This window comes from Coenobita brevimanus, chromosome 87, assembly GCF_032717465.1.
Source record: "Coenobita brevimanus isolate Jiangsu-jjx chromosome 87, ASM3271746v2, whole genome shotgun sequence".
In the NCBI taxonomy this organism is placed as follows: Eukaryota; Metazoa; Arthropoda; class Malacostraca; order Decapoda; family Coenobitidae; genus Coenobita; species Coenobita brevimanus.
In genome coordinates this window covers 4,906,303-4,925,143 of record NC_137040.1, presented here as the reverse complement: position 1 = coordinate 4,925,143, position 18,841 = coordinate 4,906,303, and the positions used below count along the sequence as shown (strand labels likewise).

The 18,841-nt window shown below is 41.1% G+C and overlaps 1 protein-coding gene across 1 annotated transcript; it reads left to right on the top strand.

Annotated features, from left to right (window-relative positions):
• Positions 1-7,719: 7,719 nt before the first annotated feature.
• Positions 7,720-18,596, top strand: Xrcc2 (X-ray repair cross complementing 2). The gene is made up of 2 exons (XM_080280997.1): positions 7,720-7,851; positions 17,404-18,596. The coding sequence occupies exon 2, from the start codon at positions 17,406-17,408 to the stop codon at positions 18,570-18,572; it is 1,167 nt and encodes a 388-aa protein (XP_080137123.1). The 5' UTR covers positions 7,720-7,851; positions 17,404-17,405; the 3' UTR covers positions 18,573-18,596.
• Positions 18,597-18,841: the final 245 nt, after the last annotated feature.

Here is an 18,841-nt window from a genome sequence, read left to right as displayed (position 1 = left end):
CGTTCCAGGCTTCCAGCCGGATGGAGCCTGTGTGAGTTCCATCTGAGAAGTGGTCTGAAAGTATTGCTCACGTAATGCCGCTCAGAGAAGATTGAGGCTGGTCACTATTGCCTTAAATGTCGGGACTGAGTAGCCAAGCCCCGGGCCCCTACGCTTCATTAAATGGAACAAAGTGGGGCTGACGATGATAATCATGATGGTCAATTTACCCCAGGTACTTTCAAGGCTTTCAGGTCACGCTAGGTCCATCATACCGACTAAAACCAATATACAGGGCCGTATCCAGCATACTGGAATTACAGAAAGTCTTAATTCATGCTGCCTCATTACCATTACTCCTCAAAATGTATTACCATAATTCCGTTATCGCTGATAAGGTTTATTTAAGATATTACATGGAATATATAGCCTCTCTCTCTCTCTCTCTCTCTCTCTCTCTCTCTCTCTCTCTCTCTATATATATATATATATATATATATATATATATATATATATATATATATATACATGATTAGATAGACAGATATTAGTAAATTACATAATTTTATGTAACTGGTCTGCAAGAAAAAGATGACGTATGCCCCAACCCCCCTCTCCCCCACCTCCCAGATCCGTGCCTCAGGAGGAGGAGGAGGAGGAGAAGGAGGCGGCACGCGCTGCTCTAAACCTGTTCGCGGCGAGAAAATATGACGTAATCTTACATAAGAAGTCCTCTTCGTGACGCCTGATGACAGCCAATGGAAGGACACGAGAGTGAAGTCACGCGCATCACGAGCTACGGCCAGATGGTACCCACGCAAGCAGTAACCAGACACAACAGCATGTGCACATTCCGGATTTCTCCCATTAACATTCTAACTCTAACCATAATAAAATCGCCTAGAGTTAGCTGAAGTAGAATAAAACTGTAACCTCACACTTTTCACGACAGAGAGACGGCACCCACGCAACCAATTAGCAAGCACATGATCAACACACATTTTCCTATTTCTCCTCTTAACATCCTTCCAATAAAATGGAGTCTTTTAAATTTCTTACGGCTCCCAGGCAATTGCAATGACATCAAGAAAGCACGCAAATACTGAAGGGGATAATGAACACTATAAGCAACCCCTCCAGCTGGGAGTCTCTCCTAATTTAAGCAGATTGATCTATTACAAGTGGAAGTGACAAAAAAAAAAAAATAATCAGAGACGTTACTGAAGTAATTAGCCGTTTGGCTCTGATGACTTTTTATTTTAGCTTATGAACGCAAAATGACTACATTCAACTACTGTAAGACCTCTCGTATTGAAGGGATTAATGAAGCCTACAGTTAACCCCTTCAGTTCGAAAAGTTCTTCCTTCGCTCAATAACAGCGTCTGAAGATAGAAATACTGAAATAAGAAAGGTATCGTCATTTTGTGAGGATTAATTACAAAATGCATCTTAATTATTACCTGTTATTCCGTGTTGTCATGAAAATATCACTGTATAAATATGTTATAAATTTATACACACGTGCTAACATACATAACACAGCTATAACAAATGTGTGTGTGTGTGTGTGTGTGTGTGTGTGTGTGTGTGTGTGTGTGTGTGTGTGTGTGAGGGGTCAAGGGTGCATAGTGCAAGAAGCATCAGTGCACATGACCGTACACACACACACACACACACACACACACACATACCTGTCATCCCTCCTTTGTTGTCAGCACATCCACCAGCACATTCTGATTTGCACAGATCTTTTTTTTTTTTTAAGATAATGAATGGAGGAAAGAAAAATAAAGGGAAAAAAATAAGTCCATGTGCCTAAAAAACATCCTCCATTCATAGGATATTTATAACAACTGGATTTAAATTGAAGTGGATTAAATATTTGTGGGAAAAAACTCCCAGGAAGTGAATTCCAGAGAATAGTAGTTCTGGGGATAAATGAATTTTGATAAGCAAAGGTTCTGCATTGCAGGGGCGAGAGTGTGAGTTCACGGGCGCTCCCACCTGCCCGAGTATTTCGGGAGAAAATATGAAGGGGAGGCACAATTGAAGCCAGTTCGTCAAAGAACTTAAGGTAAAAATATCGATGAAATAATGCTAAAGAAGCAACATTTCTACGTACTGATAATGGAGGAAGGTCCTGCGTAATGGCAGGATTACTGATTAATCTAATGGCTTTATTTTGAATTATGTCCAAGTGCCTCAGTGCAACAAAAGTGCACCATAATGTTTCAAAGCGGAAGAAGACGAATGCTTGGATGAGTGCCTATTAACTAAACGAGGATCAATAGGCTTAAAACAATCACCTTCTGCTAAATCCCACTCTTCTCCAAGAATACAATCCGCAAGTCTGTTTAGTTTACATACAAGTCCCCAGTTTTACCGCTGGATGAACAGGAATTAGGGAGAAGCAAACTGAATCCACTTGTCTGACCGGTGCAAGAATCCAAATTATGTTCTCCCAGTTGCGATTTAACAGTGCTAACCAATGTACCACTGGCTTGGGGTCAGGTATACTGAGGTGGGTGAGGTGGGGGGAAGTGGTATGGTGTTGATAATACGGTGATGATGGAGAAATTGAGTGAAAATGGCATGTATGACTGTGTGCTGATAACGTGAGGGTGGGGGGGGGATAGGGGGATGTAATGATGCTGGTATGAGAGGGGAAGGGAAGTGGTGTGATGATGATGTGGTGGTGGTGGTATGGGCAAGGGGAAAGGAGGTGGAATGGTAGTGCCAGTACGAGCGTGGGAAAGGTAAGTGGTATTATGGTAGTGGTGGTACGACCGAGGGCAATAGCGTGGTGGTATTGGTATGAGCGAGGGCAAGAGATGGCGTGGGGGTGTTGGTATGAGCAAGGGCAAGAGGTGGTATGATGGTGTGGCGGCGGTGTTGCGAGCAAGGGAAAGGTAGGTGGTACGACGGTATTGGTATGAGAGAGAAGTGAGGTGGCTGGTTTGGTCACTACACTGTGGGTGTGGTGGTGCAGGTATGAGCGAGGAAAGGTGATACTCTGGTGTGGTGGTGTTGGCATGAGCGAGGGGAAGGGAAGTAGTATGCTGGTGTGGGTGGGGGGGGGTTAAGAAAGTTGATGGAGAGGCAGGTGATGTTGGTATATTGGGGTGTGGGGAATCCTCATAATGAAGGGGTAAGTCCTCATTAATCCCTTCTACTCGATAACATAAATTCTCTCTTACAACCCCCAAACGACTTTCTTCAGTTTAGTAAAGACCTTGTCATAGTGACTCGGTTAAACTTAGACTCTCCTCCCCTCTCTACATATCCCAAGCTCATTCATTGGCCCGGATTCACGAGGAAACTTATCGAGAGGAATTTATATGATTTATATAATTATCGAGAGGAATTTATATAATGATGAAAGGGGGAGTTTTACTGTAATTTAAGATATCACCATCTTATGACACTTCCTTACGTGATGTCGAGTCACTATTTATGTAACGACTTCGAGTACTTCCGTGGTAATCAATGAGTCCTCCTTTATAATCGAGCTCAGATTGCAAATTTATGTCCCCTGACACATGTTGAAAAAAATATAAATCATATTACATATGACTGGGCTAATTAGCATAAGCTCAGAAGCATTCTGGATACAGCAACACTCACCTCCCGTCGACTGCTAGATTGATGCTACAAGGCTTATCTTGGAATAAGTATGTAAAAATAGATTGATTAATTAATTATTTGCAATGAGTGATTTAGCAACCATATGATTACTTGCGTCCTAGTACGAGTCCCTCTTTCTCTTAAAGCAAGTTAATAGAAAATAATTTGCATCTCAGTTGAACAATCGAGAGCCGAGATTGTCTCAAATTTTGTCAGTTCTAGACATTCTTATTTTTGTACCACTTCCAAATAAAGGTCCAGTTTGTTACAGAAACAGTAACCTACTAAAAATAACTAAAATAAGATAAAGTAAATGTTTCCGTTAGATACAGTGCAGACATGTCAAGATCATTAAGGCCGTATCGTAATAAAACAAGAACGAGACTAGCGATATTGGATGTTTAGGAGGAGACTTCCTTCGAGGTAAACATTTATCAGCTGTTCAATGTAAATATTTGACTGTAGCCACTAATTGCAGGAAGACTATACTACTGGTAATTCCCTAACTTTATTCCTTCGTTAACATAGATTAGGTACCTGGAGTGGATTATTTTATCGCAACGTTAACGTAGAGAAGTTCAGATCTAAAAGCAAATAGCACAGGCTCCGAAATATGGTTTCTGGCAAACGAAGTATTGATTTTAAAGAAATAATACTATCAGGTCAGCAGATTTGGAGGGTGCTAATTGAGCAACCAGCTAGGTAAAGTTTTATTTGTAGCATGTTGGTTTTTGGCGAATCAGTTCAACTATCAGTCACACATGTCATAACCTGCTTCTGCCATGCTCTGAAATAGGAAATTCAGTAGCCTGCTTTCCAGCCCTCTTATTTGTCAAATTAACTGAAATATATAAACTTTTTTATAGTAACATAGGAGGGTGATCCTGAGATTTGGAATCAACCGTAACATATTGCAGTGTTAGCTCTTATCCAAGAAAAGATGATTGTTGCTTAACCCTGGTCAGTCTGGCTGAGCAAACTCATAGCTTACAGGTAAGCAAATGCTTCTGTTGGACTGTCCTACTGCTACAGTACAATACATGCATTGTGCAAAGAAGTGACATCCTTGTGTGGTGGACAGTAACTTACTTCACCAGGGTTGGACAAGGGTCCTTCCCCACGGTGGGATGCAGGAAAATATGAGGAGATTAGGATCCTGGATGAACACCACAGCTGCTTTACCCCACCCAGGATACACAGTGCCGTCATGTGTTGACTCCTAGTTAGTGTCTCCATGGGATAGCAATGGAGTCTGCAAAAGTAGAAGAGTAAGAATTTAGGTACATACCAGTATCCGTTATATTCTTAGTACGGTACCAGGCAGTAGGTAAGGTATCAGTTGAAGCTTAAATGAAAAATGTTACATTCCATACACACAGTCCCATCCTGATTGCACGTTCTTTCCTCATGCTTTCACAGATCTGTTCCTCAAGTTCCATTTTCTCATTTCACCATTTATCTTTCTTTTTTTTTTTTTCCTTTTTGTTCTTTCATTAAACTTCTGATGGATTCATTTCCCTTTCCACCTCTCCCACTGTGGCTCTGCTTCAGGCTCCATTTTGTCAAGGTTAAAAACAGTAAGAAAGTTTTTGAAAGCATAGTTCTTTTTCATTTTTTGCGTCTTCACTAGCCCACTGTAATTCTTTATTGCTACCATATCCTTTTTACTTGTTAACATATTTATTTTTTGCTCACTTGCCAAACTGAGGGATGTGTACTAGTAAATTACAAAGCCATTTCATTTTTGCATATCCATCTATCATTCTCTCTCTCTCTCTCTCTTGCAGGTTAGCGGTGGGGTACCCAGTAAGAAGCACAGCATTGGAGATGATGGTGATGATCACAGCATTCTTGTTTGTGTATTCATCATTGCAACTGACCCCTTCTATTTAAAAATTATATTCTGGCTAATACCAGGCATTTTAATTTACATTAGGAAAACTATCCATGAGCCATAGGAGTCAGAAACAATCTCCATTACTGTACCTCCTTCAACTCTAGAATGCCAGTTTGTATTCCATGGAACATCAGACAATTTTCTTTAGCTTAGAATAGAGGCATTCTTGGGAAGAAAGGTTAATATCATATTCTGAGCAAAGCTAGTTGTAAAATGCAGAACTATTAGTCATCATCATCATCATCGAATCCTGTGTTGCCCCATAAGGAGCGAAGGAGCCTGAGGCTAGGCAAGTTGGTCCTGGCATTTAAGATGAGAGTGACCACCCTTACACATCCCCGAGTGGCATTACATGAGCAATAAACCCTAACTACCCCATGGATATAAACCTGCATAGGCTCAGTCCGACAGGAGTGCCATAATTACCCACTAAACCACAAGGTGTCGTAATTTGGTTATATGGTTACCATCCAGGGTAGGTAAATCATTTCCTGGTATACAGGAAACCATTTGGCCTGTCGCTCAGTGTAGAGTCACCCGTAGACAGAAGGAAGAGGAAAGAATGAAGGAAAGAAAGATAGGAGAGGAAGAAAGGAAAGGGCAGTCACCAGAGAGCAGCACTACATCGAGTGAGTGGATGGCGAACGCACCCACCTACCACTCTTAATTCCAATTCAAAAATGTCTTCAACCCAAACTACAGCTAGTGCCATAAATTGACTGTAGTTTTCTCCTTGCATGGGTCATTATTTATTTTATTTATTTATTAAGGGGGCTCTTATACAAACTGTACCTGATGGTTTAATGGTGGAATACACCAATCATCACAATGACCTTGCCTTGTGTGCAGTAATCTGAATGTCTCAGAGGAGAATGGAATTTTCTGATTAGGTAAATGCAGTCATGGTCAGACCTCTTGCTTGTCATTAATACAGGTACTGTACATTCAATCCAGTGATGAATTTTGCATTTTATTCATGCTGTATTCAGACATTTTTATTAAGCTTTGGAAGTACTTTTTGAACTAGAGAGACTCAATACAGCCTTTACTACATGAGGTCTCCCAAAAGCTAAGTTAAATTGACTGGAGATAATAAGAATGGAATTAGTAAACCACATCACTTTCAAAGGGGTTAAATGTTGTGGACTCTGTTAGCCCAGCGTGGTCCCCCAGATCCCTGAGGTTGTATTGGTAATAAAAATTTGGCTGCTAGGGTTTTACATATTATGGCTAAGGAATTATAAGTTAAAGATGGTCATTTCTGACTTCCAAATTATGTTACAGTGCATAGTTAACCCTTCAACATTGTGGTGTCTTTTGAAATTATGTTTTGCCATCTCCAGATGACTTTACTCCAGTTTAGGAGAGCTCCCTTATAGAGAAGGGATTAATAAGGACATACCTAACCCCTCCATTTCAAAGAGTCTCCCAAGTTGAATACAGTATATGCATCTGCCCATAATAAAAGAGAGAGACATCCTCCAGTTGAAGGGGTTAATGAGTATAGGTAAAAGCTGGGTCTTAACTGGCAACATTAGAATGACAAGCACTATGTAACCTAACATAAATTTTAAGGGGTACCTCTAGTATTCTAACAATATGTATTACAGTTATTCTCTGCTTGTAGGGTGCTAGAGAGGGATGCCTTAATGTGGTGATATTGAAATAACTAGGCTGCTCTGCAGCCTGGTTATGCAAGTATCCCGCACCTCCCACCGCATCCCCAGAAATGAGGGTGGCAGGCTGCAGGTGATGGGCAACTTTAGTCTGCATTCCACCAAGATAATGTTCAGATGAGCCTGGGGCCACAACAGTTACAACAATGTTCTTTCTCCCCTCCATTATGATAAGTCTCCCCAAAGTTGCATAAAAATTGTATGGTAGCATCAGGAGCAAGATGTAAATGGCATTACCATATTGAAAAGTATTTCTTGAGCTGAATAAAAACTGTCTTGTTAACAAGATAAGTACCAGAGTAAATTGTCTGAGATAAACTGTGACTAATCTGTAAATAGATTCAGTACAGTGATATGTATCTTGGCTCAGCAATATCAGTCTGTTGTACATTTTAATGCATAAAACAAGCGTTAAAACAATACAGTAGTGTATAATAAAATTTCAGTGTATTATTTTATTTCAGAGGTGTTATGAAAGATGATACAACCATGACAGCCATCATGAATACCAGTATTAGTGACTTCAGCATGGGAAGGAGACAAGGCTGAAGAAACTCCACTACTATTGTTGCTGTAGTTTTGCGTCAAACCCAGACTTTAACCAGGACACTCAAGACATCACCAAAATCACTTAATCTTCTGACTCAGTTGAAGCTTCCTAACTGAAAATATTGGTAAACCAGATTTCTAATGTAGACTTTCTAATGTTTTTCCTAATATATTTATTTCAGGAATACTGTACAATAACAGTATGGTATAGTATGTTCTTCCTTCAAGAGTCTGATGATAGGTGGTGGGAACCATCATCATGTCACTTGATGTAGTGCTGCCTACTTCTTCCATCACCTTTAGCAATCATTTTCTGTGTTGGCCCTCCTCTCTTTGTATTTCTGCCATCCTTCCTGTCACTTCTTATTAGTCCTCTATCCACTTCAGGTGGCTCTACACTGAGTGACAAGCCTTGTGATTTCCTGCAGTCCAGAAAGTCATTTACAATGCTGGGTGGTAATCATGTAACCAGATAAGAGGGTGGTATGAAACCTCGAATGGTTCCTTCGTTAACTGGGTGGAGAGATGCAAATCCAGCCTCCATCCAGGAGCCAAACCTCTACAATTTTCCCTGCGCGTCTCTGTGGTGAGGCGCTGTCTGCAGCAGGGGAGCATTACTGTAGTTCAGTGCGTGGGATGGCCCTGCAGGGGCAGTTGCATGCCTATAGTTGATGGGTCTGCTCGGCAAAACAGACTGGGGTTGCTCAACAACAGCTTCAGGTTTCTAAAGGATACCTTTTCCTATTGTGCGCTGTCCTTCACAACACTTCAAACTTCACTTCCTCAGATTTAAGATGATATATTGTACTATTTCAGGATTTTTACCTTGATACAAAACAAGTCTGAGCATGATGGCTGCAAGAGGACAGCATGAAGGAGTTATAGCACTCACATTAACATTTAGGTGTGAAACTCTGGTGTGACATGAAAACAGAAAGTCAAGAGTTTGAGCAGTGGAGACAGGGTTCATTAGGGACATATGTGAAGTGCAGAGAGTGGATAGGATAAAAAAGTAATGTGATTTGTGAATGATGTGGAGTGAGGAAGTCTGTGGACAATAGAGTTGAAGAGAGGGTGCTTAGATGGTTAGCTTAGATGGTATGATCATATCATGAAAATTGGTATAAATAGAGTGATGAAAAGGGTATATGATATAGTGTTTGAATCTGTGAGGAAGAGAAGTATGGAGGCTGACAAGGCTAGGGAATTGATAAGAGTTCAAGCTGGTTGGGTGAGTTCTGTACAGAGGAGTTCATGACAAGGGTATGGCATCCCATTTTTGACATGACTGATAAGTCCTTTTGAAGCTGTGTGTAAAAAGGTGCACCCAGTAGGTGGAGCCAAGATTGCAGGGGTTTGATTGGTGAATGAATGGGTGTATGGCCCACGTCATTGGGCAGGTTTGTTGATTAGTTCTCCCACTGTTACATTCTCTCCTTTTCCTAGCTTTCCTCATCAGACCTCCTGCAGGTGGGAGAGTGGTGGGATGATGATGATGAATTACCCATTGTACAATGTAAATTCATTAACATAAAAAAAGCACAATCCACATTTTACAACTTACTCATGGTTATCTGGGCATCATAAAATTTCTTGTTTTAGTGGCCTAGTACAAACTGACATACTTACCACAAGTGGTATTATAAATGCCTGTACCGTAATGCACTTGGGATAACACACACAAGTAACCTTGGTAACTCTTGAGCACTGAATTCTTTTGAGATTTTCTGCAAAGCAAATCCAGATATGAGAGTTTTTACAAACATGATAAGACAGAAGTGGCATGGCATGATGCATTGTGGGGGAGGCTTTTGTGCAACAATCTCGCTGCATGGCAGATTTAAAACCTCTGCAGAGGATTTTCCAACAAGATTAGTCTATGTACAGTACGTTGGTACAGTGCCAAGTAGCTGGAAATGGGCTATGATTGAATTAATCGAGTATCTGTAAAAGCATATCAGAAATGCTTATTTCAGGGGTCTCCTGTATTTAGAAAGTATATGGAAGGTTCTGAGTATATTTGGTATGGTTTGGAATATAAAAGGTACAGTAATATCATTTTATGAGGGTTGTAGTCATGAGGAAGACACTTTATGGTAATAATGCTAATCAATTCAGTCACACAATTTTATTTCATATTTTTTCTAGCAATTATCAAGTTATTTTTATTTACCAGTACCTTAGGATGTCTGTTGAGCAAGGAAGAGTGGCTGCGCATGATAGGAATGATTGGAGAGAAGCTGTGAATGAATAAATGATGACGTAGTCCTGAGGGGATATTCTCCCACATTTGGTCTGATCAGGTCAGGTGCGGGTAAGGGGATGGATCCATTATGATGTGACAAGGGTAAACCAACTCTGCTGTCAGGCCCTGCTGCAGATGTCGCTAATTGCATTGCGTAGTTGACCCTAGTGCGGTGTGGTGCAGCAAGGATCTGTCCCTTCTTCCCTTGGGGCTAAGATGGGAATGAATGTGTGTGTGTGGATGAGTAAATTGGGAGTGTGTCGTCCTGTCTCGGCTACCTCCCTTTCCTTGGGGGAAGCAGCCTAGGTATATAGATAGACCTTAGAATAGACTTTTCAAACAGGGTAGGTAAGGCATAGCTTTCATGAGCCCCTTCACTGCAAGATATTTCCCCTTAAGCTGAATAACATACTCTACAATAGACCTTCAACTTACATGACTAATGCTTTAACTCCTTGTGTCATTGGATACCATTTAAGTGGGTCCCTTCAACCCATAATAATAAAGCTAATATGTTAACTAAATTACTAGCCTGACTGCCACATTACCACAAGAATTAAAAAAAAACGGGGGAAACTCACCATTTCAGATGCACCTGCACCAGTATGCACATATTTAAATGCAATCTTCTTATCCATACCTTGGTGTAATTACTACATGGAATTCATTCATTTATTTATAAAGGCTCCAGCATGCTTGCATGCATAGGCCTTGATCACCTACTGGCAGCCCTCGCTGCTGCTTGACCTCTAGCAGCCTCTCTGGTCAATACCTTTATCCCTGAGGTCTTACTCTGTGACTTTGTCCCAGGTCTTTTTCAATCTTCCTCTCACAGCTCAGCCCTCAACATTCACACCTTTCACCCTCCATACCCAGTTGTCATCCTTCATCTTCTCCACATACCCAAACCATCTCAGTCTACCCCTTCTCATAACAACAGCAATACATTCTAGTTCCATCTTTCCTCTCAACTTTTCATTTGCAGTACTAAATCCCCCGAGGCCTGTCATTCAAGGATGCACTACACATCCATCTAATGATTCTCATCACTGTTTGTTTGAACCTATGAATGCCCTCCATCTCTGTTGCTCATCTTACTGCCATACAGCATTACATTTCTAATACGTGATACATAAAAGAATCCCGTAACACAGATAGAGAGCCCTCTCATTGTCAAGAGAGGCAAAAACTCCCCAAACTTCTTGAACCATACCTAACCCTTGCTACTGAGCTAGCTCCAGCCCCACCTCCGGCACATATCACTTCCCCTAAATAACAGAACTCGTCCACATACAATACTGAAGAGACTCTTCAGTATGATTAATCCTTTCCTGCCTATCTGTTTCTTTTTACCCTCCTTTACATATTGCACAATGAGAATCTGCAGTATTATGCTGTTTTCCACTAATACCACTACATCACTTATGTACCCACTTATAAACAATGCCAAGAATGAAATTACCTCCCACACCCATGTGGCAAACTGCACATGGTCACACTTCTGCTTTGACAGTATCACCACCTGCCCAAGATATCATTACTTTTGTTTATCCACACTTACTCTCAAACTTTTCCCTATTCCATCTCTTAACCTCATGAAGCTCTCCTTTGCTACCCTTTCATTCTCATGAACGAACACCAAGCCATCAGCTTATAGAACCTCCCATGGAAGCCCAATTCTGAAGTCAGATAAGTGATTAATAATAATGGGATGATAAATAAGAGGCTTAAAAATGACCCCTGATGCACATGATTGTTCATGAAAAATCCACCTCTCAACCCTCTGTACAGTCTCATCTGGGTTTGAGCAATTCTCATACATTGCCATAACCACTCTAACCAACCATTTCTCAGTCCCAAGCTTCCTCATTACTATACGCACTTCACCACTTCCCTGAATACTCTGTCAAGAGCCTTCTTCAGATCAACATAAATAAAGTACAGTACAGCTCTCCCTTTCTTCCTATATATATTTCGTGAAGTTGGCAGATAATGAATATTGCACCAGTGGTCCTTTGCCTAGCATAAACCCAAACTGCATCTCACCTGTATTCACTCTCGCTAATCATACCTTTGAGGACTTCCTCCATATCTTCATCATCTGGTTCAAAAACTTTATTTCTTTATATTTTTCTCTTTCCATGGCGTTACTCTTCGTCTTTTACACATTTACAATCATACTTTTCAAGCAGTCATCTGGAACAACATCCATCCATCATCCAATCCTATGTTTCCCCATGAGGACCGTAAGAGCCCGGGGCTAGGCAAATTGGTCCCGACATTTAAGATGAGAGTGCCCAGCCACACTCATCACTGAGTGGCATTACTTGAGCAGTAAACCCCAACCACCCCTTCGATATAAATTTACACAGGCTCAATCTGATTGGAGCGCCTTAATTACCTACTAAATCACCAGGCACCATAATTTGGTTATATGGTTACTACTTATTTACCAGCTGTGACTAAGACCATGCATAATGTGAAAAGTATGGTCATATGTGATCTTTTAAGAAAGTATCTAACCTTAGGCTCTAAAAAATGAAATAGCTAACCTGTTGAGCTAGGACACTACTGTAATCCCCATCAAAGTAGCCTCTTCTGACTTGACACACACAGCCCAGCATTCTTTCCACTGCCTGAAACATTTTTCAAAGTCAGTTTTCAGTACCTCCTGCAGTTGCTTCGTCGCATACATCATGATCTCTTTTCTCAGGTGAAGGTTGCTCAAGACATGTTGGAGTGTGGAAATTGCGATCCAGACTTTCTGATGACTGTTATCACTGGAGATGAGACTTGGGTGTTTGGGTATGACCCAGAAACGAAAGCACAGTCATCCCAGTGAAAGTATACGGGGTCGCCTCTGCCCCCCAAGAGCACGACAGGTCCACAGCAAAATGAAATGCATTCACATAATAGAATTTATTAGATCAGTAACAAAACTCACTCCTATATCTCTGAAGACTTTCACTACCTCAGCAGTCAACCCAAACACATCTACCATCTTCCCCAGTTGCATTCTGTCAATTACCTTGCCCACGGTACCTACATCAGCCAAAGGCCAAACACTGGACCTGCCATCGCCGGACTCTCCTTGTTCCAGTTAAACTCCTCGTTCAGCAGTTGGTTGTACTGCACAGTAATGCTTTCTCCAAGCATCTTGATATCCTCACTATCCACCACTACTCTTCTTTCATCATTCTTCATGCGGTGCTCATCTATAATATCCCTGTTTTCTCTCATAGTTTGTGTAGCCACAACAAATATTGCATTTATCCTTTCAGCACTGTTTAGGTTTTCCAGAAAGAGTCTCTGAGACTCTGACTCTGATTTTTATATGGTACCTTCTTTTTTGCTCTACAGATATTCTTCTTTGTTACCACCCATTTTTCATTCCCTTAACAGTCTTCTTTTCTCTCTAACTGCAGCTGCTACTCCCTCATCCCACCACCATGTTACCTTATGTTTTGGTAGGTCCCCAGTCCACCCATACACTGAATCAATAACCTAAGAGATTGTTCTGAGAGCTCTTTACTGGTCATTTACAGTTTTTGACATTGGTCCTTTGTTCAGCCGCCACTCTACTCATCGTGTTGTAGAAGTCATCCTTTGCAGTTTGTTTTTTCAAGTTCCATACTTTCCTCCTGAGAACATAGGCCCTTTTCTTCACTATCATCTTCAGTATCACATCACATATCTGTAGTCTGTGTTGCTACACATACGTACTCTTTGCCACCTATAACCTTCACATCCTTTACTAGCCTCCTATTAGCCCCCTTGAACAGGAAATAGTCAATTTGTTTACTTTAACCCCCAGACTCATATGTAATCAGTCTACTCTTTTGTGTTGCACACACTCATGTTCATTGCATCACAAAACTCTTAGTATCCTTTCACCTTCTGCATTCCTTGTACCATGCTTGCATCCGTAGCACACACCTTCATACCCTTGTGCTGCTTCACCCACATGGTCATTAAAATCCTCACCCAGAACCACAATCTCATCATCCCTCATACCTCCAGCCATACATATCAAATCATCCCAGATTTTTTTTTTTTTTAATCATTCAAGCCGACCTGTAGATCATAGGCTATGCCAATATTATCATTACCAGGAGTTTCCCAACCATTAATTTCAACACTGTACACCTTTCATTTACTCTCACAATGTTTACAACATATCTCATCTAGTTCTCTTTAACAAGCATGCCCACCCCACCATATCTCTCCATACTTCTCATCCAGAATAACATGTGCAGTACCTACAGTCCACCCTAACACTTATGCTTGCTGATTCTCATCTCCATCTCAATTCCTGTATGCAGCAGATATCCGTGAACCTCCCACTCAAGATTTCTACCTCCTTCCTACCTCTGCCCCTAATACTACCCTTATATCAGGATGCCACTCTGAACCCATCAGGTTAATTTATTCCTTCAGACTTATTTAGTTTTATTTCATTTATAAAGGTTCCAACATGCTTGCATTGGTCACCCAGTGGCAGCTCTCCACACTGCTCAGTCTCTAGCAGCCTCACTGTTCAGGTCTATATTTCTGAAGTCACACACTACAAGGTCTTTTCAGAAAGTGTCCGACCTTAGGCTGTAAAAAAATAAATAGCTAATCTGTTCAGCTAGGACACCAGTCCCCCTCAAAGTAGATCCCTTCTGACATGTAACATGTAGCCCAATGTTTCTTCCACTGCCTGAAACATTTTTCAAAGTCAGTTTTCGGTATCTGCTGCAGGTGCTTTATCACATTTGTCATGATCTCTTCTCTCGTCTCAAATCAGAAGCCCTTCAGCGGAGTTTTGAGCTTGGGGAATAACCAAGAGTCACACAGAGCCATGTCTGGTGAGCAGGGAGCCTACCGGACCTACGGGATGTTGTGCTTGACCAAAAATTCCAGAATCAGTTGAGATGCATGGGCAGGTGCATTGTCATGGTGCAGCTTCCAACCTGCTGCTTTCCAAAGGTCTGGTCTCTTCTGCCAAACTGTGTCACAAAGACGATGAGTAACGTCGAGGTAGTAATGTAAACAGTCTGACCTTCTGGTGTGTATTTGTGATGCACAACACCACAGTAGTAAAAAAAAGAAACTGTCAACATATGAGTGCATTTCATCTTGCTGCAGACCTGGTGTGCTTTTGGGGGTCTGAGGCAACCCTGTACACTTCCACTGGGACGACTATGCTTTGGTTTTTGGGTCATACCCATACACCTAAGTCTCATGCCAGTGATAACAGTCTTCAGAAAGTCTGGATCACAATTTCCACACTCCAACATGTCTTGAGCAACCTTCATCTAAGAGAAGAGATTATGATGTATGCGACAAAGCACCTGCAGGAGGTACCGAAAACTGACTTTGAAAAATGTTTCAGGCAGTGGAAAGAACACTTGGCTATGTGTGTCAAGTCAGAAGGGGCCTACTTTGAGAGGGATTAGTGTCCTAGCTCAACAGGTTAGCTGTTTCATTTCTTAGAGCCTAAGGTCAGATACTTTCTAAAAGATCTCATATGACCATACTTTTCATATTATGCTTGGTTTTTGTCATAGTTGGTAAATAGATGGTGACCATATAACCAATTATGGTGCCTGGTTATTTTGTAGGTAATTAAAGTGCTCCAATTGGACTGAGCCTGTGTAGATTTATATCCAAGGGGTGGTTGGAGTTTATTGCTCACATAATGCCATTCAGGGATGAGTGTGGCTGGTCACTCTCATCTTAAATGTCAGGACCTACTTGCCTAACCCCAGGCTCCTATGCTTCTCATGGGGCAACATAGGATTGGATGATGGATGGATGGTAAATAAAAGAAGATAGACCACAGCCCTGCCCAAATGACCCCGAGCTCAGTCAGGGGAACAGGGAGCCATAAGCCTCTAGCCATAGCCAGTAGTTGTGGCAGTGACCTCAGGGCATCCCACAAGGGCAGCCACAGAGATAACCATCCAAGCACACATTGGTACTGTGACTGCCTCACAGTTATACAGCCAATGATGGGGCAGTTTCTTAAGGCGTCACTCTCAGGTTCATGCCCCTCACTATTGGGTGGAAACAACAACCTGGGAACCACAGTGCTCTGTACTGTCTCGCACAGATCTAAGTCCCAGCACAATCTGAGCCCAAAGCCAGACTGACAGAGCCCAGTTTCATGAAAACTTATCCTTTGACTGGCATTTAAAAGTTGTGTTACACAAATCATGTTATTATTCAAGTTTTGCAGGTAGTGGAATATAGTGCAGTTATTTTTAATAATGTCAGGGAGGGATAATGTGGTAAGTACTATAAATATGCCCCTGTTTAAGTTGTATGTAAGGTAAAGCTTGAAGGGTGCTAAAGTTTGGAGTAAATAGGGGATGAAGAGTCATTGAAAGTAAAATCTTGTGAAGTCTGGTCCTAAGTGAGTTTTCCCCAGAATTTATTAAATTTGGCTTTACAATTTTAGCTCACACAGTTGTTGCCTTTCACAAGTCTTGCAAGTGTAAATTGAATTGTACTTGTTTATATTTTTCATATGAGGGAGGGTGGGGTGAGTTGGGGGGACGGTAGTCAAATGGTGAGTGGCAAAGCGACTTGGAGGCGTTTTGTCTGCGGCCACCCTTTGCGGGATTAGGGCGTCGTGCTATAGATAGAGATAGATAGACATTTTTGAAATGTTTCAATATTGTCTTCTATGTTGCTGTAGCTCTTACACTTTCAGTATTGTTATTTGCCCTTTCAGTATTTCCATTTTTTATAAGTGCAATCCAGTGCTAATATTAAAAGGGATGATGATGATAATGACGATGATGATTGTGATTCAGATTTTCCTGAAAGTTATTACATACATACAGTGCATACATCATCCAATCCTGCATTGCCCCATGAGGAGCATAGGAGCCTGGAGCTAGGCAAGTTTGTCCTGACATTTAAGATGAGAGTGACCAGCCTCATTCATCCCTGAGTGGCATTACGTGAGCAATAAACCCCAGCCACCCCTTCGATATAAACTGACAGGCTCAATACGGTTAGAGTGCCTTAACTACCCACTAAACCATCAGGCATCGTAGTTTGGTTATATGGTTACCACCCAGCATAGTAAATGGTTTCCTGGTGTACAGGAAACCATTTGGCTTGTCACTTAGTGTAGAGTCACCCGTTGACAGAAGGAAAAAGAAACGAAGAGTGGAAAGAAGGACATAAGAGGAAGGAAGGAAGACAGGAAAGGGCAGCCACCCGAGAGCAGCACTGCATCACGTGAGTGGATGGTGAGTGCCCCCACCTACCACCATGAAAGCTATATTTTTTTTTCATATACCTGTATGATTGCAAATAACTTCTACAGTATATTTGTCCTGTATGTTTGTACAGTATGTATGTAATCTTTTCCCATTCTACAGTTCCTTTCATTTGGAAAAAAAAAAAAAAAATCTTAATGTGACTTATATTCCAGTGATGTTAGGAGCCATGGCCATGACCAGTTCACCCATCAAATCTCTGATAACTGGCCTGGGCTGCCACACCCCACCTGCCCAGTTACTACACCTGGACCCACACCTCTTTCCTGGTGGACCACAGCCAGGTGAAGTGATAGAAGTGTCAGGAGGCTCAAACTGTGGTAAATCTTCTCTTGCTGTCCATCTGGTGGCAGCTGCACTCCTTCCTAAAGCATGGAGGGGCATCAGGATCAGAGGTTGTGGTGCTGGCGTTCTGTTCTTGGACTGTGATCTCCACTTCAGCATCATACATCTTGATAACATGATGCAGAAGAGAATAAAATACAGCCTAAGACAAGGTAAAGAAGCTCTAAAGAAGAAGAAACTGGGACAACAGTATGACAAGAGTCTGATTGATAATGCTGAGGAGTTAAGGAAACTGTTGCACTCAGACAAAGAGAGCTTGAAGGCTGAAATTGCCAGTTTGGTGAAGCAGTGCTTGAAATCGTTTTATTACTTAAGATGCACAAACAGTCCACAGTATTCCATCACAATGCTAGCTATGGAGGAATATCTGGTAGAGCAAAGTAACATATCATTAGTTGTGATAGACAGCCTTTCAGCTTTCTCATGGTATGATAGAATTTATAGAGCAAGGAATTGGTTCAAGCTCAGAGAGTATTATAATGATTTATTTGCAATGGTTATAGCTTCCATCAAAAAGTATAGTGCTGTATTGGTAGCCACAAGGCATACCCTCTTTGCTAAGAATTTTACAGAAGAAAAGTATAAAGATAGATACAAAAATCAACTAGGAGAAAGCAAGGATGAAGATGAACATAAAGAACCGGATGAGTCATTTCAGGAAGTAGGAGGGAGTGATAGGGATTATCTAGGCAGTGTGTGGACCAACAGTGTGACTCATAAGATAACATTGTCAGTGGTAAATACTGACATATCTTCTGAGTATGGCAGTGTCAGTGTTAACAGTATTAGCAAGGACAGTGTCAACACTTCAGTAACTGACTCAGTGCCAAATAAGAATGCTAGCAAATCTGCTGATAATTTAAGTTTGCCCTCTGAGAGTACTCGACAGCTATACTTTGCAGAAGTTTCAGCCAATCAGAAGAAAACTAAATTAATTTATTCAATACATGAGGATGGTTTAAAATGGGAGAATCAGTGACTTGATTTTTGGAAGGATTGTGAAATGCAGAAACAGTTTTTAGCCACAGTTTAGCCAGAAATAAAGCAATACTCTGCATCTTCCATAAGCCAGGGTATGAGTTTATACTTATTAATTCAGAATAGTTTTTATACTATATTTTTATAAGAATTTATATCTTATTTTATACCAGTTTCAGTATCAGTATATCATTATTTTCTTGATTTGTAGGAAAATATGAAAATTAATATTATCATTCTGCAATTTCATCACAGTTAAATAATTAACCA

Coding starts and splice junctions, on each gene's coding strand:
- Xrcc2 (XM_080280997.1), top strand. CDS start 17,406: ATGTTAGGAGCCATGGCCATGACCAGTTCACCCATCAAATCTCTGATA.